Source organism: Sturnus vulgaris, chromosome 9, assembly GCF_052056855.1.
Source record: "Sturnus vulgaris isolate bStuVul1 chromosome 9, bStuVul1.hap1, whole genome shotgun sequence".
In the NCBI taxonomy this organism is placed as follows: domain Eukaryota; kingdom Metazoa; phylum Chordata; class Aves; order Passeriformes; family Sturnidae; genus Sturnus; species Sturnus vulgaris.
Genome location: NC_142251.1, coordinates 31,164,904 through 31,191,341, shown reverse-complemented (window position 1 = coordinate 31,191,341; position 26,438 = coordinate 31,164,904). Strand labels below are relative to the sequence as shown.

The window sequence follows — 26,438 nt, the reverse complement described above, 5'->3', positions numbered from 1 at the left end:
GGTGGGAAGGCTATAGCGGCTTGGAGGAGTGTAAGGGTGATGGGATGTGTCAGGGCATATGTGGGATCTGTGGGGACTGAGATGTCTGGGCTATGAAGTCTATAGTGGCTATTGGGGTTGTGAGGTCTATGAAGGCTGTGAGGGCTCAAGGGCATTGGTAGACTATGGGGTGTGCGAGGTCTTTCACAGCTTTGAGTTCTGTGGGAAAGCTACAGGGGCTGTAAGGGCTATGGGGCCTCTTAATGTTATGGGGTTTGTGATGGCAGTAGGGTCTGTGAGGGCTGATATGGCACTGCAGGCTTTGAAGGCTGTCTAATCTTGATGGGGTGTGGTGTTTGTGAGGTCATTCAGGCTATGGGGGCTATGGGGCTGTGATGGCTATGGGAGTTTTGAAGTCTGCAAGGACTGGGTGGGCTATGGGTCCTGTGATGTCTGTGAGGTCCATGAAGTCAGTGAAGGCTTGTCTCAGACATCCAATTGAATTCCATTCAGTCGTGCTTCAGTATGACTCAAGGTCCTGTTGTCCAGGCTCCTGGTAGTTCTTCACATTCTCCCCAGAAATCTCTGTATTTGAAAGGAGATCCCCAAAAATAAGCACTGTTCTTCAGGAAGACCTTTTTGGGCTCCTTTTTGAGCAGAATGACTTAGCTCTTGTGTTTGACGGCCTTTTCCTCAGTAGTGCAGTCACATTTTTTGCAACACCAAATTGATAAAGATGTACCTTACGTCTCTTTTTTCCTACCTAGGCTTTCTGAACAAACTCTCCATTTCCAATAACCAGTTATGATCATTTATTCATAATTCTGGTTATGAATATAATGACTTCTAGTTCCTCCTGCTTATTACCACATTCATACACCAGTGTGCAGTGCCTGGGTACAGTGCCAGGGATACTTTCTTATTATTTCTCTATTGTAATATTCATTAAAATAATTTTCCTCCTCTCCCTGAAGTCTTCTGCTTTCCCTATCATTTTGTGGTTTATCTGAACCCGTGGTGTGATAAAAGTAATCTGAATGTAATTTAATTTATACCGTTTATAGACAACTAGTAGCAATTCTTGAATGGGGAGCAAGCCAGAGTCCTGTCTTTTTGTTTTGTTTTGTTGTGTGTGTGTGTGTGTGTGAAACGCTCTCCTTTGCCTGCTTACCTTGTCAGCTTTGAGACAGGTTTTTTCACGACAGTTCAGCTCAAAAAAGACAATGTAACAAACCAATCTCTCTACCTCAGTGACAAGGAAACAGCCAAAAATTAATGCCCACATGTGCAGTCTGGCTGTCCCAGGGGCAACAGGACACAACCCACTGGCTTTTATGCTAAAGTTGTTTTATTGAAGGCTGCGATCTGACATTCCTTAAGATTTTGCTAAAGCACATCTGAAATGGGGAGAACAAAGACAAGCTGTATAGATGCTGTGGTTAATTTAAACGTAATTTGTTTCACACACAACCTAACAAGAAAAGCTGTTGTAATTTAAACATATTTTATTTAAACATAAACAATAGTGATATTTAATTAAGCGTAGATATTTACTTTTTAAATATTTAACCACACCAAAGCACTATCTATAAGCAAACACAATCTACCACTTGGCGAGACCAAAGTGTACAAAACTTGGGGTACAAAATCTGAAGGCAAACTTAACTCATTTTTTCTAACAAGCGCTGTGATTTATAGGTTGCTTCCATTGTCCTTACGTTGTGGGCGAGGATTTTGAGATGTTTCAGTGCCTGCTGGATGCTTTCTGACAGGTGGGAAAGAAGCATATTTCAAAATTAGTGTGGGCAGCAGCAGAGGGGAGGATTCTGCCGTGCTGCTCAGGTGAGACCCCACTTGCCTCCAGCTCTGGGGTCCTGGCACAGGAAGCACATAGACCAGTTGGAGCGAATCCAGAGGAGGCACCAGGATGACCCGAGGGGATGGAGCACTTCAGCTGTGAGGAAAGGCTGAGAGAGTTGAGATTGTTCAGCCTGGAAAACAGAAGGTTTTGGGGTGACCCCATTGCGGCCTTTCAGTACCTGAAGGGAACTTACAGGGAGAATTTATTTACAAGAGCATATAGTTCCAGGACACAGAATTGTTTACCATAGGAGAGCAGAGTTAGATTAGATATTAGGAATAAATTTTTCCCTGTGAGGGTGCCACAGGTTGCCCAGAGAAGCTGTGGCTGCCCCATCCCCGGAAGTGTTCAAGGCCAGGCTGGACGGGGCTTGGAGGAATCTGGTCTAGTGAAAGGTGTCCTTATCCATTGCAGGAGGGTGAAATGAGGTGTCTTTAAAGCCCTTTCCAACGCAAACTCTAATGAACGAGGCCAGAACTTTTAGCCGAAAGTCACCCGGTCTTTTAAAACAGAGTAACAACTTTCTTGTAAAAGAGGCACTCGTTTATTAAACTGAGCTGTAGAAAACGGAGGTTTCGAGATGAGCTCGAGTCCCCTCGCAGCAAGCCGGAAAACGATACAAATGTGTCAAACCCCCGACAAACCGGGCACTCCCTCGGAAGGAGCTCCTCAGGAGAGCAACCAGCAGGAGCCTGACAGCCCCTTTTATACCTCCCCTTGGGTCCAGGATTGATGGGGTTTGGATCCCCGTGATAATTGGTCCGTTCTGGGGGCTTTTATTGGTCCTTATCACGGTTCATTCCTGTCCAACCATTCTCTCGGGGCGTCGAGTGACTGGACCGCTCCTTCCGCCAATCTCGTCTCGTGGCGCTGATATCACTGCGCTGGCCTCACTCTCGAGATGTTACCACGCCCCTCAGGAACAACCCCCACGCCATCCTGGACCCCTTTAAACTTTTAACAAACATTACTTTAACTTATTGCAACATTTCAACTAACTTGAAACACAATTAACTTCTTCATAAAGTCACCACAGAACAACACTTAACTTAGAAGATTAACAACCTTAACTTGTAACAAACTAACTAAATTTTACCCATAACACAAACCATTCTATAATTCCGTGTTCCAGAGGGGGTACAGCCACGGGCCCGCACAGGCCTTCAACACCGACAAGAAAGGGGGGCGGGCCGGGCCGGCTGCGAACGCCTCGCCCTGCCCGCCGCGGGCTCCCAGCAGGGCGGTCGCTGCTGAGGGCGGGCGCCGTCCCTCCTTCACTGCCGCCCTCACGCCGTGTCAGCCGTGCGCGCGCACCCGCCCGCCCTCTCGCTGCCGGAATGTGGGCGACGCTGTCCCGGGCCTGAGGCGGCTGCGCAGCCCCGCCGGGCTGGAGGCAGCGGCAGCGGGGGGAGGACGGCCCGGCTGTGCCGGTGAGAGATCGGGGCGAGCGGAACGGGTGTCGTGAGGGGCGCAGGCGGGGAGGTCGTCGGTCCCTCAGGAGAACGGGCGCAGGAGGAGGGGGAGCCGTCGGCCCACCCTGTGTGACGGGTGATAGTGCCCGGTGACCTGAGGTGGCTCCTCTCCTGGCCAAGGGCCCTCAGAGCGGCGGGGGCGCGGGGTCATGGTTCCGCTGGTTCGTGTTGTTTATCTTTGTGTGTGGAGTTCCCTGGGCAGTGTCGCTCCGGGAGGAGAAGAGTTCGAGCACAGCGCAGGATTTAAAAAATGAAGTTGTTTTCATGGTCAGGAAAGCGAGAACACTGTGGAAGGTTTCATCTCCCTGCCTCCTCCGCGGGAAAAGTGAAGTCACTTCCCAGGACCCCAGACTAACAAACGGTTGTCCTAAATCTGTGCCGTCTGCGTGCGTCGGATTCATCCACGTTTCGTTTTGGGGTAGTTTTATTTTTTTTTTATTTTTTTTTTTCCCCTGGCGGTTTGTTGTATTCCTAGTGGTTTGTTTTACTTTTTAAGCCCTCTTCCACTCTCTCCTGACCCGTGAGCTGGTACAAAAATTCTTGTCTTTAGATAAAAGTACTTGGAAACCTGCTGATACCATCTGAAGCAGGTACGGCACTGAATGAAATGGCCTTGGTTACTCTCCTCGTGTATAAGTTCCTATAGTGTGTACTTTGCTCCTGCCTCTCTCAAAGCTGTATTGCTAAGACTGCTAGGTTTGATAGTGCTCTGAATATGTCATATCCTACCACATTTCACAGCTGTGTGCGTGTATGTATCTAAGAGGGGGGAAAAAATATTCAAAATGTCAGCTCTTCTTTAAAACAGAGGAAAATCTAGTGACAGTTAAGAAATAACGTGTTTAGGTCAGCATTGCTTGTCTCTCTCATTGTTGAGCTCTAGTCTCACAACCGCATTGTTTTTCAGCTAAAACTTCCAGAAGGGCTGGTGTACTTTTAGTTTCCAGAAAGACATCTTGTTGATGGTACAGGCAATATTTTGTTATCCCTTTAAATGCAGAAAAGGTACTGTGGCTTTATTTAACCAAACCTTTATGATACAAGCCAAGTTCCAACTGCCTGTCAGACCAACCTGGTTCCAGATTATATGAAGATTTACTGGGCCTATAAGGTTGGTTCTGCAAATTATGCCTCTGCCTAGGTTTTAAGTAGGATTGTAGCTAACTCTGTTTATGTTTATTATTAGATGGTAATAATTACATGGTTAATAACTTACTTTGTAATTTAAACTTGAAAAGACTACTAGTGCAGTTACAGTGCAAATTGACTCCAGTGTTGTAAGAATGCTGCCAGTGAGTGTCCGGAGGGGGGCCAGCACCAGCTGCTGAACTCCAGAACTCAGTGGGTGACAGAGCCTTCCACTACTTTCTGTTTTAGGCAGAGGTGGGAGATCATGTTTTTTTCTGAAAGAACTCTGGGGCTGTAAACAGCTTGGCTGTACATGTGAGAACTGTAAAAAGTGCTCTGCAGTGTTTGCTTTAAAATGGTTACAGTGTTGGGATTGCTTGGTAAACAGTATCATTCAGTCCTTTAAAAAGTGATTCACAGGTTAAGATTTGATAGTGTTAGTAAGGGGATTGCAAAAAGATCAAGTTTGTAACGTGGCTCTCTTGTGTTCCTCCTTTCTGCTGTACTCCGTAGCATTTCAAGACAGTCTGAGTTGTGGCTGCTTCTTCACTTCTCTCATCAAAGGGGCTTCTACAGCCAGGAAGTGAGTAAAAAGAACTAATCTGGTTTAAAAGATGTACTTCTAGTTCTTTTTTTTTGTTGTTGTTCCTTGTGGTACTCTGATGACAATAACTTCCTGACCCAGCTCACTTGCCCGGCCATGTGGATATTGGCTCAGTCCGGAGGAGGAAGTCAAGTGTTGGTAGGGGAGAGAGTGAAACAGTCACAGGTGTTGTGATGGTCCTTAGCTGGGACCTGGCTTTATGGTCACTAAGTTAATAGCAGAAGCCAGTGCTGCTAGAAGAAGCTACATTGTGGGTTTGATTGATTTCAGCTGCTTGTGATGAAGGTAACAATGATAGTAAGGATGGCGGCTTTTTTTTTCCTGCCAGTACTGTCTTTGATTATGAAGCCATGGTGTAATTTTTTATTTACTTTTGACAACATTAAATGGACTCAAGAGCCATCTCTGTGTGTCTGTTCTTCCATGGGCCCACAGAAATTGCTGCTTCTTCTTCTCTCTTTGTTCATCTGTTCTGCTCTCTGAACTTTTTGGTGAGTTCTTAATTTCAGGGAGTGATCTTGGTCTTGTTAGGGGTTTTTGTAAATTTTTTCAGCTCTAATTTAAAGATAATTAGTTGTATATTGCTATTACCTCTGCTATAATAGGAAGACTATTTCAAACTTGAGTAATTACACACTATCTGATTTCTAGTCTAAATTAATTTGTCATGGGATTATACTCGTTTTATGCACTCAATGGACTGATAGGTTTTATTGGCACTCTTGATCTTGGTATCAAAAAAAAAGGCGTTTTTGACAAAAAAGATGCAAAAATACGTGGAAATACACCATGGAAGGTTTCTCTTTGGGCCACCAGCTGCACGAATCATTCCTGGAATAATTCTCATCTTCTCCCCATTAATTTTAATCTTGACCTGCTAAGTAAGAATTAAAATGCATCTTTCAGGCATTAACATTAACATGAGCTTCCTGGAGGTGTCCTTTTAGTTAAGGTTAAGTTGTTTTCAAGTATATTTTGATAAGATGTGTTTTTTGACATTCATACCTTCAGCAGTTTGTTCCAATCTCAGTCTTACTCTTTTATACTGGTACAGCTGTTGAAGGATCCAGTATTGTAACTTGGATTGCTGAAGGGGTTCTTTCTTCTTTGATGGAATCCTAGACCATAAACAAAGACTGCAAAGATTACGTATTTCACCTTTTTCCTGTATTTTTAACTTTAAGATTAAACAAGACCAACGTGTAGATTATTAGAAAACCTCTTTGGCTTTTAAGGTGTTTATTTAAATTTGCTGTCAGGAGTGTTCCCAGAAGGGACTTTATGAAGCTGACAAACTAGTTTGTTGGGTGTGACTGTTTGTAAACAGAACATAAATACATAAATGGGGTTCCAAAATCTGCTTAGTAAAATAGATTGCTCTGAAAGATGAGTAAAGCCCTTGGGGAAAACATCTGTTAGATTGTGTCTTTCATGGAATAGTTCTTACGTTTTGGAAAGAGTAGCAGGGACAACTGTCTTTCTATTGTTTTTAAGTGGATGGAGGGAAAAAGTAGCTTTTGCCACAGAATGAGATGGATCACAGCCCTTGGCTTTCCTACTCTTATCATCCCTGTATGATGATTCAGGATATCAAAGAAGGTGTGGGTTTTTTAAGATCAAGTAAGCTTAAAAGTGAAAAATTTTGTTCCCTACTTATGGGAGAAGTACAGCAGTACAAAGGGAAGAAGTTCTAAGGGTAAGAAGATAAGTACATTTCTATGTGTACAACACTGGATGTAGTCTTCCTGTATGTACAGGAGAACTGGAATTTTGAAATACATGATTAAAAGTAATAAACCTGATGCTAAACCTGCTGAAGGAAAGTTTCTAATATAGAATAATTGGCAGGTCAAATAGTACATTATTAAACCAGTCATTTAGGTTGGAAGGGGCTTCTGGAAGTCATCTAATCCAGCTCCCTGCATATATTAAAGCAGGAATAATTTAGATAAGATTGTTCCAGCCTTTAGCACCGTTCTCAGTAGTCTATTTCCACAATTAACTGCACTCGGTGATTTTTTCCTTTCCTCCCTCCATTTGAGCTAGTTGAAATTTACTTCCCAACTTGTGTCTGTTGCCTCTTCATATGTTAGTGTCCATCATCCAGAAGAGTCCAGTTCTCCCTTCTGCACCCTTTCATTAGAGAGCTGACAGTAATAAGGATTCTTTAGAGCTCTTTTCTTGACCAGATTGTGCAAACTCAGTTCCATCAGCTTCTCATTGGACACCATGTGCTCCTGCCCTCTGGCCATCTTTCTCTTTTGGAGGGAACTTCTTACTCCGGCAGACTGCTGCTGGGCTCAGGGGTCTGTCACCTTGCTAGTGAAAACTGAGGCAAAAAAAGTAGGTGTATGTCATCCTTTTCCATGTACTTTGTTAACAGGTGACTTTTTTCACAGAGCACAGAGATCGCTTCTTCCTTACCTTTCCTTCTGCTGCCAGTGTTGATTTTTCCTAAATGCCTGTGCCTATGTCTTTGGGCTGCTCTTGGGTAGCTTCTCCAGCATCTGCCTGCTGAGTGCTTGTAAAGCAGAGATCAAAATTTTTGTGTCTGTAAATATGTAAAACTTCTAAATTAGTTGAAGTGTTGGTTAATGAATGATTATAACCACACTGTGTTGTGGTTGAATGGAAGATGTCAGTTCCCCCTAAGGGACCAGCAAGCTCTTGTGTAAGGGGTAAATCCTGCCTGAGATGTAGAGTGCAACTTGTACTAAGGAGGCAAGGCAATGAGACAAATGATCCACATATCTTTTTTTTTTTTAAATTAATTTTCTTCCCCATCACTAAAATAACTAACTCCATGTAGAAATTTACAGCTTCAGTGTATGTCCTTCGCCTTTTATTGAGAAGGAGATGTTAATCTTTAACAGCAAGATGGGTGGATAAATACTTGATGCTTTCAGTTGGAAGTAATTTAATTATTTTCTCTTGATGCATGAATTCATTTTAGAAATCATTGGGATAAACTAAAATTTTGGAAATGGAATCTTTTTTTTTCCCAAGAAAAATAAAGGAATGGGTTCTTGGCTTACAATCTGTGTAGACAGTCTGAAACAAAGTTCTTGGTTAGTTTAATCCCTTTGCATGTGTTTGATGTATCCTACGGTTTCCTAACTGGTGTGTGGTTTGTGCTGATGTTCTGGTGACTCGGTGGTATCAAGGTAAAGCCTTGGGTATGTCAGTTACTGGTCTGGCTGTTCTGTCTGAAAAGGGCTTTGATATATGTTTGGACTAGAAATACCCTTTTTGGCATGTTTGGGAGTTCTGAGATGTTTTCTGGTAGAGTAGAAAGATTCTGAAGTGGAATTACACTTTGATGAAAAACAGTGCACATTAGCTATGGTAATTAATGGTAAAATTATAATCTGCACATCTGCCTTCATGTGTGATCTTTCATTTTACATTAGACTACTTGCAAACTCTTAAATAGTAAAGCTCATTACTTTTGATGGTGGACAACTTCCTGTCTTAATTGCTCAAATTCTTGGTGTCTCCCACATGATTTCTGTCTAGAGAAGAAAAGGTAAAAGGAGAGAGAAAAGGAAAGTGAAAGGTGTTTTTAAGAAGCAGTAAACTGTCAGAACAGGATTTCAGTCAGTGAGTGAATCCAAGAGTAGATCTTGAAGGCCATTTGCTAAATGGCTTAGTAAGGTTTCCCTGTCACTCTTGGTCTTCAAAGTGAAATAAGTTGGTTGCTAGCATACAGTATATCAGTGACACAGGTGAGGAATGAAATCAGTGTGAATGTGACTGACAACAAAGTCCTTTCTCAGCACTTGCTATATAACTTGTGTAGTAGTAATTTTCTTAAAGAAAGGAATCAGTTTTGAGTAACCAGTCATGACCAATCCCTAGTCTTCTCTTGCAGGCAAATAAACATGGCTCTCAGAATGTCTCTTACATTTTGGGTGTGTGTGGATTTATTTATTTATTTATTTGTTTATTCTTTCATCACCAAAACCTCTGTATATTGTATTGCAAGGTGTGATGGTACAAGTTTCCAGAAGACAATTACTTGGTAATTATGGAATAGTCTTGAGGTTACACTTCTTGTCATTGATAAGTGATGCCGAAACCTATGACTTTCAGGGTGTTGATTTAAGTTAAGTAGCTGTGCTTTCAGTTCAAGTATTACTGACCTTTCTCATTAGGTCGTGTGTGTTGTACATACCTTAAGTCACACAACCAGATTTTTTGGGGGTAGAAAGCAAATTGCAGATGCTGATCTGTTGCAGTTGTCCATGCATAAGACTTAATGTTTCATTTTGGAAGGAAAAAGAATGGGAGTTGAGCATTTGTCCAAGAATCTTATTCAAAGGATTGACTTTTAGTGTAAACTAATTATATAGTTAATTTTGGTAATCTTTGCTACTGTTTAGGGAAATGGATCCTGTTCTGGTAGAGTGGTTTTCGTTTTAACCAGAAATAAATTTCCTCCTCTGTTCCCCACAATGTCTATTTGAGAAGTAGTTGCATTTGAATACTTTGCTTTTCTGTTCAGTACAATTACTCATGCTGTTGCAGCTTCACAGGGGTGTGAGAGTGGCATGTTTCCAGGTGGATTTGAATGTTTCGGTTATAAATTCTGTAGCAATCTGCCTTTTGTGAAGCTCCTTCAGTGGAAAACAGTTTAAAGAAGTTAAATTTAAATATTTTCACTAGATTACTGCACTTGGCAGAGATCTGGTGTTATCCGCTATTTTAGCATAGCAAGGAAGACAGTTCTAATTTGTACTTCTATTACCTTTGCAAAATATTACTGCTTTTTTTCTGAAATTAGAAAAAATGATTTTGCTGAGATCCACAGATCTATTGCAGTACACAAATTTGTAAAAATACAAATGTGTATTTGTAGTTTTAACAAATACATTACAATTAAAAAAGTATGTATGTGTTATTTTTCTCTTTGTTTTTTTAACTCTTTATTCATGTCCCAAGATTTTAATTAAGGGTGAAGGCTGTGCTGTGCATTTTCAGTGCTCAGGCCTCTGCAGGCGAATCAGTATGAAAATAAAATGCAAATATTCTTAACCTAGTGCTTTGTGTCTCTCTGTATGTATTTAAACGCAAAATACAAGGTTCAGAATTTTAATTTAGAAGTTAGTGGAGAAATTTAATATCTGGCTAAAATTTGAAAATAATTTGGAGTTTTTTTCTTTGTATTTAACTAAAATAATGATGTACTTGCCTTTATTAAGAGTTTGAATGCTGCAAGCTGGTATTTTTTTCCTTAGAGGTTTGGGGTTTTTAAATTAGCTGTTACTGAGAAATAAATACTAGATTATATGATTTAGACTGACTAATCTGAAATGCATGTGCCAGAAAATGGATTTTTTTTCATTCTGTAAACCCTTCGTTTAAGTTTGTTCCACTGGTGTATACTTTCATTATTTCCTGTTATTTTGAAGAGAACTCTCAAATGACTGGTTGGTGGCAGTACTGCATACGTGCCTCCGCTGCTGGCTGCTGAGTTTTGTCTGTGTTGTGTGTGCATTGTTATGCTCACTTTGGTGCTTGTGTAGTGAAGTGTGATCTTAGCAGAGAAAACAGGAAGATTTGCAACTTTTTAAAGGTAATTTTTCACCTCCTGCATCTTCCAGATACTACTGAAATCTGTGTAGCTTTTAAGTACCATCATCTTCTGCTTGAACTTAAGTGTTTGTGAGCGCAGGAGTGCAGAAAAGCAGTGGAGTTGAGTACGAACTTTTTGTGTGTGCCAGCAGTTGTTTTCAGCTGGAAGTTGGCAACTTGGGTCAAGCAGTCTGGTGAAGACTGGCCCTAGGAGAGACATTGGTCCCTTCTGTTTATGTAGACAGTTTGTGTTTGCTCATAGAGGTACACTCATACCATAAGAGGGTTTTTTTAACCCTGCCATATTTGATCCTAATTGTTAAAAATTAGTGTTGGCAGTATAAACGTGCAAGAAGTCAGGAACAGATAACTAGAATTATTCTTGGGCATAACTGTTAAACAATTCTGAGGAAACGAGTAAGGAATGGAAGTCAGTCACTTTTTACATTGTTTCGAAGGTTAAATCTTGATGTTTATTCCTATTAGATGCATATAAAAAACTGAGGGGAGAGAGGAAATGAGCTGATCAAAATGTCCAAGAAAATATTTTAAGTTTTAGAACAGTAATGTTCTGAAGTTGGAAGTTCTCCCTTGTTGTTTGGAGTGATAATTTGCTTTTGGCCCTTATAGCTTCCTCTTTGTTGTTCTTTTTTTTCATCATTTTGAAACATCAGTAAGTCAGACTGAACATAAAGGGTTTCAGACTGAAGTGTGGTTTAGAAATGAGCTTTTGATAATAGCCAGAGAAATCAAAGGGTATAATAAGACAAATGCAAGTGATTCTTGTTCCATCAGACTCTCCCAGTTTCTCTATCTGGCCTTTATGATTCTTTTTCTTTGCTATTACTGGCAGTAATTGAGCTCCAGGGGTCTTAGTAGGGAGTATGGAAAGGGCAGGTGAATCACTGTTAGCATTTCCCAGGAAATTCATGTGAGGTGCCATAACAACTCTATATTTGCACTGTGCACTTCTGCAGTTTATTATCATTGGTTTTGCTGGGGCTTCTGAACATCCAGCTGGTGACTTTGCACCAACTCAGCTCTAACTTGGACGAGGAGTGGGATGCTGGTGCTCCTCTAGGTCGTAGTTCATCTTTAGGTTTGGATTCCTTGCATTGGAAATGCTTTACTTATTCCATAGGTTTGCTCCTGGTGGGGCAGCACTGCCCTCTCTGGCTTTGAGAGACACTCTCAGAGAGAGTGACACACTCTGCCTTTGGTAGTTGCAGTCTCTTAACTGTGTTTGACTCTTCGGTAGCTTGTCCATAACTTAACACTCTCACTTAAAAGAGACAGAGGTAGGATGCTGAAAACGAGGTTGTGGAAAAGATAGGTTTGTGTAACCACTTCAGAGAGCATGGCCTTTTGTCCCACTTCACCTTTCTGTGATCTTTTACTTTTAGATTAGCTGCCTGTTATTTCCTCTCTTTGTTTCCTTAAGTAAAAGTATTTTGTGGAAGTACTCAGTATGTAAACATGGATAGTAAGTTTCCATATCTACATTTAATGAAAACCATGCATAATTTATGTTTAAACTGACGGTACAGTGTGGTAATATTTGGGAAGCTGTCTGAAACTTTGAGAGCTAGATGCTGATTAAAAAAAAGGAAAGAAAAGAAGGCCTAGTTAACACAGATTTTTGGCTTCTCGTGTCTTTTATGCAGTCAGTTAATTTATCAAACTAGAAATATGATGAAACACTTAAAATTCAAACTGCTCTGGATAGCCTATCAACAGATAGATACTGGGTTTATTCATGATTGTTGGCTAATGTGAGACAAGAAAATTGCATCAAGAAAATTAATGACTTGCTGTATGTTTTGCAAGATTTTTGCAGTTATGATATAAGCAGGTATGTTGTATTGTTTTAGATCAATTTCCCCAGCAAGATCTTATTCTCTGATTTTTATAGACTGTTGCAGATTAACCTGAGGCTTAGGCCAAAAATAATCCACAAGATTCATTCAATATTATAAGTGAGGTAAGTAATGGTAATCTGGCCAAGAGGCCAGGTTTATTTATTTAAAAAAATTAAAAATTGAGCCATTTTTCTTTGAGCCCGGTGGTAGTTTAATCCTAAGAAGGATCTGAGAAGTCTTTTTTTGTTTTTAACATAGATTTTGTCTTTTATAGCAGTTCTATTTACTAATTTTGATTACTAGAAAAAAGCTGCAAAAGCAAATGAAGAACTTTCATTGCCAGACCCAGATTAATTGATCTGTTGAAAGCTTTTCTTTTCTGTAATCATTGTATGAAGGGGAATTTTTGAGTGTCTTCTGTAATACTTTGAGATGTGTTTATTAGCAGTTTCAAGGAATTGAAGGTAACTGCAGGTAGTGCAATGGAAACATCTTTCCTTGTATAACTTTTTCAGTTACTTGCTCATATAGATTTGAATGATACTTCCTTTAGGTCAGTTATTTTTTTGGTCAGAATTATAAAATACTCTTGTTTATTAACTGCATGAGCAAGTTTTTGTATAGGGATTAGTTGATTGCTTTCACAGTATGTTTCCAAGCTGCAGTTCTTACTGGAATTTATTTAATTATTGAATTTGATCACATGGAGAAATCACCTCAGCAAACACACTGCCATTTACAAAAACAATAAGTCTCTTTCAGTTAAGGAAGGTCCACATAATTTCTTGGTGCTTGTGTTCCAGAAGCTTTCGTATGCACAGCTCATAATAATTCCTAGAAAAGTTAAGGTAATTTTAAAAGACTTTTAACAGTGATTTGAATGTTGAGGCAAAACCTTAGTTTTTCCTCCTCTTGATCAATGTAATGAGCAAAGTGGTTTGGTTCTTCAGACTTCAAACGGAAAAAGCAAAAATGCAGAAAGTGAAGGAATGCCTTCTTTTTTTTAAAAAACAGTATTATTAGGGGGATAGAGTGATGTGTTAATACTAGGTATGTCTTAATGACCTCTTCTTACCAATGGAAGATCATCTTTCTGTTAAGGAAATGGTCTTGCTGTTTTTTATGAATTTCTATTCTCCATTTTCTAAGACCTGTCAAGGCCTTTGGAATTAACAACAGAGCTGCATTGTCGAATATATTTATGAAAACTTTCCCTAACAATGTGAAATGCCAGCAGATTAGTTGTGACATGTGAAGCACATTGAGAATTCATTGGTCAAATAAAAATTAGAGTGGTAGTTGAACCAGTGCACTTCATACATACATACATACGTAGAACTGGGAGGGACAGTGGTTAGAAAGAGGGTCATTTGATGTCATTTTTGGGGGTCATGCACAAAGAGGGTAATTTTTTCTGTCATGCACATTTTCTCCTATTTCTCAGCTTCAAGCAGGTAACTTTTAGAAGGTTTCACTTGGTCTTTAAAATAGCTATGGTTTCTCTCTCCGTCTTTTAATGTTATATCTTATTATTTAGATGTTCTAGTGACAATGTAAAATCTTCACTTCTAACCTAAAGGGTTTTAAATATATGTGAAAATTTATTTAAAATGTGAATGAAAATATTTATTTTTAACTTGTGTGGGGAGTATTTTATTTTTACCAAGAAGCTTGGTTTTGTTTCATAATACAAAGGAAGGGAGGTTTGTGCTTATTAAGTATTGAGGACACTGTTGAAACTACAGTTTTGATACAACTGCAGTAGAAATCTAGAATATAGCTGTCAGATCAAAACTCATAGTACTTGCAATTTTGGAAAATCTGTGATTGAGCTATGAAAAAAGCGCCTAGTGTTGTTACTAATTTACGACTTGTGGTTGCCTTGGACAACTCTTAGAACGAAAGATGTAAGATCTTAAAAAAATCTAAAGAGAATGAGATTAGAAAGGACCATGAAACTTTGTCTAGTCCATCCCACAGCCAGTGCTGCACTGACTGCAGTTTAACAGCTTCTGAGAAACACTTTCTGGAGTTGGTAGCTAAAGGTACCTAATGAGCTTAAGAACAAAACATTGTAATTTCAAGTTAAATCTGCAAAACCTGATATTCTCAGAATGCGTGTTGCAAACCTCAGGGTAATAATTGTCGTCACTTCTGATTCTGGCTCGGATGAACAAGGATTTTAGTAGCCCTGAAGGCAGTTGGTGCAGGGCAGTGAATCAGGATTTCTGGTGGGTTTCAGTGACCTTGTGACACAAGATAAAACAATTGTTTGGCACTGACAAGGACTGGCACCTGGGATCACTGCCTTGTCTCATATTGCTCTTCCATATGGGCTCTCTTTCTCTACATCATGTAATTATTTCTGGACATAGTAGCATGTGGAGAAAATTCCTGGTTGAAATACTCTATTTAATGGACAGAGGTTGTTCTATTGACTGCGTTAGACCAACACTGCTATATTTACACTTAGGGAATAAACCATTAAATAATCTCTTGAAAAAAGGATTGCGTTATCCTTTTGCTTTCCTCTGGAATATAGGTAATTATGTTTTTGAGTGATGATGCAGTTTGATAACTTGGCTGTGATTAGTTTCAGTTTTCAATGCTGCCTGTAAGTATCATGTAGCAAGGACAAAAAAAGCAACTTGGGTTTGCCAAACTCCAGCTTTGAAAAATTGCATACTTGTTACTTTATATTTTCCAAAGTTAAAATTAATTACTGGCTGCAGAAATGAGAGTATTAGTTTTCAGTTGGTGTCAGGGATCAGTGTGAAAGTGCATTAGAGTTGCTTTATTCTTGAATGAGCTTGAATGAGCAGAATGAGCTTCTGCTTAAATGAGTAAACCTGTTTGCTAGAACTTGATGTATAAAGTATGGTTTGTTGGTTTATTTTTGTTTTTAATAAGATACACGTAAAGACTGGTAACAATCTTAAATGGCTACTGGTAGAGTAGCAGAAGAACACTTATCTGTTACAGCCTTTGGAAAGGAATAAATAGAGAGGAGAAACATTTTCTTTTCAGCCGCTTAAGAGAAAATCCTATTTCCTTAGGTGGGTTAAATACTAATTGGATATGCTAACATCAACTATACTTTTAAGCAGCATAAATCAGTCTGTGGCAGCAAGAGGTAAATGTGCTTGTGTGCTCTGTTCTCCTACTGATGTCTCTTCTGTGTGTGGACAAATCTTAGGCCGAAAATTTATTTGAATAATTGTTCAAAAGAATCCCACCAGCCTTGTTTTTAACTTTGTGTTGTCTAAGTTGTAGCTTGTCAGCCATGACTTCTGCTTGCTCAAATTGTACAAGTAAACAGAAGGAAGCCCCCAGTTTGCTGGGAGGTTTCCTTTGTAGCCAGCAGTTTTCCTGACATGCTTTCACTTACCTGGCATTTCATCTAGTGTCCATGATGCTTCTGCTGCCCAATATGTGGATTTTAGGGGTTGAGATCAGTGGTTTGTTTCTTTTTTTAGTTTGCCTCGCTTGAGTCATGCTCCAGCTCAGTACCAACTGTATGCCCACCATTCCGCTGGAAGGGTTCTTTACCCCAGTGGTTTTAACTTCAAGCTAAATAAAATCAGTATTTTTTCCCTCAAGCAACTTTATACTATAACTGTGTAATATTTAAGTGGTTCAGTGGGTTATGTGTAACACAGAGATTCAAGTCAAGGAAGCTGGTTCTCTCTTTTCCAGTAAATGTCTCAGTATTCATACTGAGGTGTGTTTGACAAGTGCTGCTTATTTATTTGAGGAGATGCAAATGTAATATATTTTTGAAGGAGAACAGACATTTTATTGTTTGTGTAGTTCTCTTTTGATTCTGTTTTCCTTAAATTGCTATTCTCTGGCTATGGGATTGAAATGTAAAAAGAATCTGAAAAACCTCTGTATCTAGGCACCTGGTACAACAATTCCAAACAGTTTTCCATCATGAACAGACTAATTATTTGCTGTTGGCTACATAATGGAGGTTTGCTTTCTCAGAGGAGACAGTCTTGCCAAAATAAGTCAGTGGTTACTTTCTAGTTGTGGAATTTTTATTTCTTCTGGGTTTATTTGATTTTGTTTTGTTGTTGTGTTGTTTTGTTTTTTTGGAAAGGTTTTTGTTCTTTACAGTGCTTTCCTGGAAATTAGAAGGATTTTTTATGTACATGTATGTAGGTGTTTAAAATACAGTGATACAGCTCTGTTGCTTATTAAGTTGATTTTATTCCTTGGGAATAGTATCTGTAGGCCAAATAAATGGATGGCTGGTTGTTTTTTCCATTATGTGCTTTACATAATGTTTCACTGCCAGAGATAAGATTGGGAAACAGTTTATGTGTAATAGAGCAGTTTTTAGTATAATCACAGAGACAGTTTCTCATAAAAAGATTACACAGAGAGAAGCTGAGATTAAAGTTGAAATTAAAATTGTAATGCTGTTGTGGTCAGTGAGATTTAAACAAACTGATTTTATGACACCTAGAATTTTCTTCTGCAAATGTCACTCTGTAGAAAAGAGGGGTTTGGGCAGCTGGTGAGCTGAACTGCCTCAGCATAAAGAATCATATGGAATTTTATCAGGTTGTTTAGTCTTTCAGTGAGGAAGCATTGAAAAGGTAAAGCTTTGTGTAATTGCAGCATTTCTGGCTTTCTGGAGAAGGTGTCCCCTGTTAAAGGTAGGGAGCTCATGGGGAGGGAGCCAAGGTAATGCAGAGTTTTGATACATTTCTGAAAAGAAGATGCTGTGGCTGAGACCCTTGGTTATATGTTTGTGCATATAGAACTGTCCATGTCCTGTTTCTAGAGGGGAAAGTTAGAGAGTGACCGCACCACTTCAGTAATCTGGAAATCTGAGTCATGGAGTGATTGCAAGGCCAGTTAGCTTAATACTCATTTTGCTGTCATGCACTGTATGCTCAAGTAAGGGAATAAACCATACCTTTTGGTGTGTATTTCTACTTCAGTAAGCAGAAGATTAATTTCTGCATAGCTCTGTTGTACCTTCCTCTTCACAAAGGTCCCAGAGATACTCTTGAGGAACCATAGTTCTGAAAATAGGAATAATTTATTTTCCAGTGTGGTTTTTTTGCAGTGTGAGATTGTCAGACAAACAGGATGGCCTCAAAGCCTGCCTTTGATACAAGTCTGTCTGTAATACAGGATGATTTTGTTTGTCTGCTGTAAAAAGGTATGAATTAGCCTGCTCTTGATTACCTTCTTTCAAGCAGGTAAAAACTTCCTTTCAAAACATGTTTCTTGTTTCTTACTGAAAATAGGTCAACATTTATTTTCCTTAATCCCTGTCTTTTCATAGCTCCACATTTCTAAATTTTTTGGTGCTTATAATGCTGAAGCAAAAGATTTTTTTCTTTCCACAAATCAACAGTTACCTCGAGCAGTAACTTTGAAATACTTGTTGAACGCAAACTGGAAATAAATACAAAAAAATTTGGTAACTGCTTCATGAGACTGATTGATGTAAAAATTAGGTTTATTTTTGGAGACCAATTTGCAGAGAAGTTTTTGAATCTATCAGGTCTGCAAAGCAGTTGCCTTGTGGAAAGTCAATGGCTTTCCAGAACCTTTGATTCTTTCTCCTGTGATGATGAATGTGTTTTGCCAGCAGTACCTTGGCCTGTGTTGCTCTGCCCAGCAATCCCATGGATATACGTGGCTGCCTAGGTATTTGTGTTCTGCATGTGATGTGTTTTTGCAAGTCTGGATTAATTGTGAATATGTGGAAGAGTTATGGAGGGAAAGAATCAGAGGCAATTCTGTGTCCCTTGCTCTGATTCAGTGCTGAATCTCTCTGGGTTTTCTAGAATCACCGTTCTTCACCTTCTCTTGCTATTTAATGACTTAGGCTACTTTACAAAAATGTAGTGAACTTGGGATGCCTCTCTGGAATGAAGTGGGGAAGCTGCTAAGTTTGAGCCTTCCACAGCTTAATACTGTACATATGTGAAGGTATGTTTTGATCACTGGACCCAAAACAGTCTCAGTAGTATGGCTTAATTACCTTTTATCCAGGACTTTGTATAAGCAAAACACTGTGAACTGATGTACATCAGAGAGGTTGGCTTGACCCAAACTACATGATAAAGCTAGAAAAGCAACAGTTTTTCTGCAGTCCTTCTGTTGTCCCTATGGCTTAAAATATATTTTAGAGCAAGAGCCACACACCATACCACACACACTCTCTCTCTTAAAATGATGTCTGAATAATTTCTTTGTATCTCAAAACTTCTTTGGTCTTAAAATCTGTTTCTCAGAAAACCTTTTCTGAAACTCTTGTTTTTTTTAAAAAATAATTCTGTTATCATAGTAGGCTTTCTTTCGTGAGTTTAGAAAAATTTCCTCCTGTATATTCGGTCCTGACTTTTTTTTGTGTGTGTATGTGATATTGTTCACCGTAATATGGGGGGGAAACTACCTTCTTTATAGGAATCAGCATGACTATTGAAGATACTTCTTGTAGCAATGTGTTCCTCGTGGTAGCAGTACACGCTTCCCGGGGTTTCCTACTGTGAAGAGAATTTTGGCAGCAGAATTTGTTGTCATCTTTTGGAAGGCGTTCTTGGAGGAGCCGCTCTGACTCCTGGTTCTGAGCATTAGGGAAGGTACCATTTGATCTTTCAATCCTTGGGTCAGCATTGGCAGAACAGAGAGTGTATTTTTCATTTGGAATTGAACTCCACCAGCAGCTTAAACTAAGGAACTGGACTTGGAGTTAAGGTAGCTGAAGTATATTGGATTTGCTCTTGCCTGTCTGTGACTGTCAGCTTCTCAGTGCTGGTTGCTGCCTTCCCAGAAACTTTAAGCTGGTAAAGCAAATGTTAACCTCATTCCTCAGGATTCTGAGCCAGCAGTCAGCTGTTGAGGTAATCAGGGAGTAAATCTGATGTGATTGCGGACTTAGCAATTGTCTATGTGTTCTGACTAATGCAGTCGGAAATAAATTCTTATATTTTTAACTTTAAACTTTTCATCAAAAAGTATGATAAAAAAATGAGATGCTTGAGTTTAGTAGTAGGAATCTGTTCTTAGATTTTGTTTACGTCTAGTAGGTCAACTGGCATTTTTTCTTTACATTTGTAAGAAAAGGGAGGTTTAAAGTGCATGATTTGGGAATGAGTAAAAAAAGAGGACTAGAGCCAATGACACAAGGGAAATGAGAGTGACCATCCACTGTCTGCAGGTGCCTATAAAGTCCAGAATGTGTGTGTGTGTGTCTCTTCTTGTTACCAAAGAATAAAAAAGCTTCTTCAGATGCTTTTCCCTTCCTCAAATAACCTTAATACATGATTCTTTTAGAGAGGTTTTTATTCTTTTTACTGCTTTTCCTCAAATGCACTTAGCTGAAGTATTAGATAATGTATCTTTAAAATGAAAAAATGGAACGTTTTGCTCTTTAGGTAGCTTACTACTTAAGATGGTGTAAATCTCAATAATCTTCATGAGAATCACATCCACACTCTTGAGTAAAGTTGATGTCAGAGTTGAAGCTATTTAGTTTGAAGAAATGACTTGTTCATGATTTGGTGCTTAGTTTGTGTCTGGCATTAAAACCTATTTTTGGTCAAGGACTGATCATAAAATATGGTGTAAAAAGATTTTCCCGAATGCCTGATCTACTTGTGTTTGTGTTTTACTGGCAAACTGAAGCTAAAGTGGCTTTGTTTGTATTGTGATGGGATAGGGGAGCACTCACAGTAGGTTGGAATAGTCTGTAATGAAGGACTGGAATTAGGGTTTCTGGGGTGCTAATTTATCCAGTTAATATAGTTGTGTATAGGAAAAGGTGTGTTCTGCATTGGCTGCGGTGGTTTAAGCTGGTTGTAAGGGCAGGCTTGGAGTGCACTCTTGAACACATGAAAGGCCTTGTAACTCAAAAGTAATTGCAAGAGTGTGTATGGTATGCTTTGAAAGTATCTGACCTGAATAAGGAGCTCCTCACAGTCATGTAGTGTTTATAATATTTTCTTTACTTTTGGGTTAATATTTAGGAAGTAGAAATTCTCTTTAACTCCCTTTACCCACATGAGGCAAGAATAAGTATTTAGTGTGTCAGTATGCTTCTATATTTGCATGATCCTACTTTTCTTTGGCTTTACAAATGGTACATTTTCCCTCGTTTTATTATTGAAATACTGCTACAGAAAACATTTCATAGTTATGGTGCTTGTTGGTCCGTTCTTCATTGCAGAAAGAAGAACTGGTGTGAACCTAATGTTAGCAATCTGCATTTGACTTTGATGATAAATAAAGTAGAACCATCTTACATTGGAGTTTCTGTGTTTCTCTCCCATAAGTAAGCTCAAAAATTAAACTTAAATAGACTAAAACACAAAAAACTGTCAAAATGGGATATCTTGTGATACCTCCTTTGTGCAGATGTGCTGGATGCAGTGGTTGAGGCTTCATTTTTGTCATCATCAGGTCCAGCAATAAGAGGTGTGCAGTGGGAGGAAGAGGGACCTCTGATAGCCTGGACCTTTGCTCCTAATGTGGCTGACCTCTACTGTTGTCTCCGGTGCTAATGTCACTGCAAGGATAATGATTCTTCAGGATATACTGTATTTGGGGACTATAAGTGATGTTGCCTTCAAAGAGTTCTGTAATAGCTGACCTTCACTTTCATATAGAGGATTTACTTTGAAATTAGTGTTTTGAGCTAGACTTATTGTTTATTGCAAATAAGCTCTTCGGCAATGTTTTTACAGCACTTGTTAAAAAGTACATGGAGTTAATAAACTTATTATAACATACTTAAAATCTTGTTTGGTAAAACCTGTCTTTCTCTTGCCAAGAAAATCTTTAAAGCAAAGATGCTTTAAGAAAATCAAAACACAACCTAATGAAGCAGTGAGTCCACTATGTAGGCTGAGTGGAGCTCAGCTTACATCATTGTGAGGAAAATATTCCTGCTTGTGAATTCATGGTTGGTCTGGAGATACGAAAGGTGTCAGAGTATGCGAAACTGCTCATCCAAATTTGTAGCCACTCTGAATATTTCAGCTGTTGTTTAGGCTTTTTAATAAAGTGACTTCTAATGAGTTTTTATGCTGTACAAGTCAGTTATCTAAAGAACTTAAGTTATTTTTTCTGGAATTCCTACATATAATACCCTCACTAGGTTGATGGGTAAAACTGTGGCTTGGTTAGGGAGAGGAAAAAGCTTTTTGAGGAGTTGCATGTAAGTTACTGCAAGCCAAGTCTTTGAAAGGGCAAAAGCGTGTTGACTGTAGTTTCAAAAGTGATAGAAAATACTATAGCATTGAAAGTTGCCTAGTTCTCACACTTGCTTTTTTGGTTTGAAATTTCAAAACTTTCTCTTCCGGCTAACATCGTAAGTAACACCTGTTCAAAATGGTAGAGAACATGTATCTCTTTGTTCTTTTATGTGCTGTTTTCTGCTTCCTTATAGCTAGACATAAGTCAGCATGCTTTTCTTGATCACTGGGTGGTTGGAATTGGAAGAGAATCAAATGTGGTGCGGTTTTGCTCCTTGGTGATGCTGGGAAGGGCAGGGCAAAGCTTAACCTCTTTTTGTTCCTGGTCACAGCAGATGTGGGTTGGGCTGTCCCTCCTTGGGCACTTTTCAGCCTAATGCAAAGGTGACAGTCACAGATTTTTCCCCTTGTGCTCTGTGACTCACCTGAACTCTGAGTCTTAAGCACAATATATCCCAGCGCTCAGCCACAGAAATATTTTTCAGGAAACTGGAATGGAAGTAGACCATATGTAGAGGTTTATGCTCTTTATAAAGTCTATAAAGGCTGAAAATATTTTTTCCCTTTTTTGACACAGAAAATATAAAAATAGATGCATTTAAAATACGAAACGTCTTAAGGTTCAGCTCTTCATTCTCTAATGAATGAGGGAAGACATTCTGAGTTAATGTTGGTCATGCTGTCTTTATTTGTGGATACCTACAATAGATGTCCTCATATGCTTGGAATGTTACAGCTCTGTATTTTTATATGAACTTGTAATGTATAGGTTGACCATTATTTTGCCCCTTCTCTTTGTTTCTAGATATATTTCTTTTCTTGTGCAGAGATGGGAAGACTTGCTCTTGGTTGTCATAATATTTATAGTTTCATTGATGCTTATGTTTTATATTTTTTAAAATGGTATGGTTAATTTTAACAGTTGTGGGTGGTTTCAGGGAAATTAGGTGAGAAGGATCTGATTGTTGTTTAGTATTACTTTTGACTTCACCACCTATAGATATAAAGGATAACAAAAGCCCCTAACATAAGTGATTGCTAAATAATGTTTTTATGTGGAGAGCAAACACTTGGTATGCAGTTTTTGGGAAATTAGTTTTCAGGTAATCTGTATTGTCACATGACCTTTGTGACACTCTGGGTAAGGAAAATGCCTGTATGAGGGAGAGCCAAGGGCACAAATTAGGGAGGTAGAGGAAGCAGACTCCGGAATATTAAAAACAGCGGAAGTCAAAGTGCTGGGGTGAACCTCTTCATTTGTTATCTATATGCATAGTTAACAGCCACTGCTGTTAAATCATTGTTAAATCACAGAATTTTTAAACACCAGCCTAAAAGTCATAAGATTCCTTATACCAATGAAATCAGAGTTCGAGAAATACAGTATAATACAGCAGTATAATTTTAAGTATTATATTATTCCCCAATAACATTATACCTACTAACATGCTGTGTACAGCTTCAAAACTAATATTTTTTGTTTTTCATTATTATGTTCTGGTGGAAGGAGGAGAATACTGACCTGAGATGGAAGTCAGAGCATCATTTAGCAAAGCTGACAGGATTCCTGAGACCGTATCCACATTAATTAATGAAGAATTTGTCTTGGTTCATCAGAAATCTGAGGATGCCTCTGGAAACAATGAAAAGCCACAGCTAAAGGTTTGCTATGAATTCATTTTTAAATGTGTAGCAAGGTTTGTATTGATGAAAAGAGTGCGTAATTGGTGTGTGCTTGAGGAGAGTCTTAGAATCTAATTTTTGTCCTTGCTGACTACCAGGGAAATTAACAGCTTGGATTAAACAAATCTGTCCAAAAGTGGCAGTTCAGGTTTTCTTTTAATAACTGCTTTGGGGGTTATTTGTTATATTCTGTGCATCTATACACTAGTAAAGAACTTTACGAAGAATAAGATTTGGTTTAAAGCTTAATATTCTTTAACAAGAATCAGAGACTTATCTTAAAAGCATGTTATTAGACTATATAGAAATAGGTTGCACAGTGTCTTGGACTTTAGTTTCTAATTTAGCTTTCCTGCTTAGTGCTACTTTAGGCATGAGTAAGACCTTTTCTAAAGGCTTTCTACCTCTAGATGTAGCGCTTGGGTAACAGCTGATTGGTCAAATACAAATTTTGCCATTTGAGCTATAGTAGCCGACGTACTAATTTTGGTCTGCTTGGAACAATAGGAATTTGTTCTCCCTAAGATGACAGTAAGTACGTAGTCTGTCTTTGCAGTACTCTTTGACAGGTATTTACACCTGATAATTTCTGTCTGTGGTAGACATTATCTGCTTCTTTAGTCTCTAAAGGGGCTGGTGAACTGGAAGCAGAATCCCTAATGCAGCTTTGGCCATTGTTTTCTTTTGTCTGAAAAGCTGGTACTTGTGAAAGATTCTATTTTTCTTTTAGGGAATGTGTATCTTCAATTTTTTTTTAATTTCCTTAGGCTTGCACCATTTTTATGTGTGGGAGAACTGGTGAAGCAACTGAAATGGATTGGCTATGACTAAGAAAGTAGAATTTTCTTTAAGACTAAGTGTAGCAAAGTCTATTGATCTCTAGTCTGAATGGAGGCTTTAAATACACAAACCTGTTATTCTAAGAGAAGTCTGTGGTTTTTTGATGGTTTTTGGATTAGCAATGAGAACGTGCATTTTATGTAAGGGATGTGATGCTGGATTGTATTTGATTCAATTTTATTGATTTTTGGTTTCTTGTCTTGTTCAGCAAAGTTTCTTAACTTTTACAATTAGTAAGACTATATGTTTGAAAACTAATAGTGAAAGTAGAACTACAAGTACCTTCAAAAAATGTCATCTCCTTCTGCTTACAGGTATTTTCAAATGGAGATGAGGAGTTGGAGAAGGCAATGGAAGAGATACTGCGGGATTCTGAGAAAGACCAGTATGTCACTGCGCTCTGGGAAGGTTTCAGTGATTCCAGTGACCAGGCAGCTGCAGATGGGTCAGCAGGGCAAACAACCCAGCCATCTTTGCAGCTTGTTTTGGACCCTTCTACTACAGGTATTGCCTGAGTGCTTTCCCCTTTCATCACACATGGCAGGTTTTTCCTTTATGTAGTTTCAAGTTAACCCTAAAATGAATATAAAGCTTTCCAGAGCTTCATTCCAAAACTATGTTGGAGAATACTTCGGGGCCTCCTCTTATTATTAGTTGAAGATTATAGATAAGAATAGATTATCATCATACTGATACGTGAGCTGCTCTGCTTTGGTCAAGATATTGTTCATTTTGTCTTCAGCCAAGGATTAATTTGGACTAAGGATTGTATGAGTTGCTGAGTGGATGATAGTTGAGGTGGATCTGCTGCTGCTGGAGCTCAAGAAGTTTCAGGGCAGTGTTCATTGATAGTGCTACCTGCAAATGAAATACACCCTGAGCAAACCAATTAAACTGTCCATCTCTGATATTGTCACCAGGTAGCAGTAAGGCTAGCTTAGGATTTGATATTTGCTAGGAATGATTGTGGTACTTGCCTGGTGTTTGAAGTTTTCATGAAAATGGGAGGATTGAAAGCTTTTAATATAACCTATATTGTATATATTTTAAGTAAAATATATTGTAGCATTTTTAAATACATATAAAAATACATATATTCCATGACATATATTAGGAATACAAGGCTGTGGTCATAGTTTTGTGCCTTGAACTATAATTCTTTTTACCTCTGCAGGGCACTTCTGTGGTGTTCTATCAGCTAATTCCCACAGCATCTGTTGGAAGTGAAAGAAATATGTTCTTGTCGTACATTAAGATAGTTCATATGAAATGGAAACACCCATCTCTTAATTACAGCTCTCCTGTATTTCTGAGAAACTTACCTTACTGTCTTTCTGGTTGACATTCTTCAAACAGAACTCAACTCTTAGCATGAATGAACAAATAAATACTTGCAGATTCTCTCGCCCCACACCAGCCCCAACAGGAATAATTCACTTTTACAGCCTTCATGATTCTAAGTATTATGGCAGTATCAGCTCTATTAATAAGAAATAGAAGTAACAGGGCAAACAGGGGGGTTGGGGCTAGATGATCTTCAAGGTCCATTCCAGCCCCTTAACGTTCTATGGTCCTGTGATTCTGTGACTGCTTAGAAAAACTTAGAATGTCCGTGTTGTGTTCCAGTGGTGCTAAAGATAATCAAAATGCAGTTTGTCCCCATGCTACCTTTGGAAACATGAATTAGATTAGAAATTAGAACAGACTTCACAGTAAATTAAGCTGCAAAATGGATTTCTTGCTATTGGAGCTGAACTATCTACTCTCATGTCCATTCCTGGAAAATGTAGGAGATCTTGCTGTGGAACTCACTGGGAAGAAAAATTGTGTAAAAGTGAAAGCAAATGGCTAAAGAAGTGTTTTCTTCATTTTCAGAAATCTCTGCGCCAAGGTCTTATTCTCCCAGTGAAGCCCTGGAAGAGGACAGCGTGTTGTTTAACAAACTAACTTATTTGGGTTGCACAAAGGTGTCAGCTCCACGGAATGAACCAGAAGCTCTGCATGCCATGGCCAACATGAAGTCCTCAAGTCAAGCCCCTTTACCAGTAACTCTCTATGTTCCAAACATCCCAGAAGGCTCTGTAAGGTAACACACAAGATTTTAATTTGTTGCTTAAGCAGAAACATAGGAAGTGGTTTCTGAGTTTGTTACTTGCACAGGGAAATAGTGCTGGATTTGTGCCTGAGGTTCCTCCTAAAGACAGTTAATTTTGAGAA

At 38.9% G+C, this 26,438-nt stretch overlaps 1 protein-coding gene and 1 long non-coding RNA gene across 5 annotated transcripts in view; one reads left to right on the top strand and one right to left on the bottom strand.

The window, feature by feature from the left end:
- Positions 1 to 1,466: 1,466 nt before the first annotated feature.
- On the bottom strand, positions 1,467 to 3,055 carry LOC148222887 (uncharacterized). 2 transcript variants are annotated; one of them, XR_015805273.1, is made up of 2 exons: positions 2,950 to 3,055; positions 1,467 to 2,794 (listed from the first exon to the last, which is right to left on the bottom strand). It is a non-coding gene; the product is annotated as an uncharacterized LOC148222887 (long non-coding RNA). The 2 variants fall into 2 exon arrangements; XR_015805274.1 differs by having other exon boundaries at positions 1,467 to 1,970.
- A 103-nt stretch (positions 3,056 to 3,158) lies between these two features.
- RABGAP1L (RAB GTPase activating protein 1 like) overlaps positions 3,159 to 26,438 on the top strand; it is a 245,443-nt gene continuing 222,163 nt past the window's right edge. For 2 of the 3 annotated variants that reach the window (XM_014874694.2, XM_088170379.1), the window contains exons 1-4: positions 3,159 to 3,270; positions 23,206 to 23,360; positions 24,536 to 24,725; positions 26,097 to 26,307. In XM_014874694.2, the coding sequence (XP_014730180.2) occupies positions 23,226 to 23,360; positions 24,536 to 24,725; positions 26,097 to 26,307 (536 nt within the window). In that variant the 5' untranslated portion in view covers positions 3,159 to 3,270; positions 23,206 to 23,225. Of the gene's footprint in view, positions 3,271 to 4,953; positions 5,024 to 23,205; positions 23,361 to 24,535; positions 24,726 to 26,096; positions 26,308 to 26,438 lie in introns of all 3 variants that reach the window. The other variant, XM_088170378.1, reaches the window with a different exon arrangement.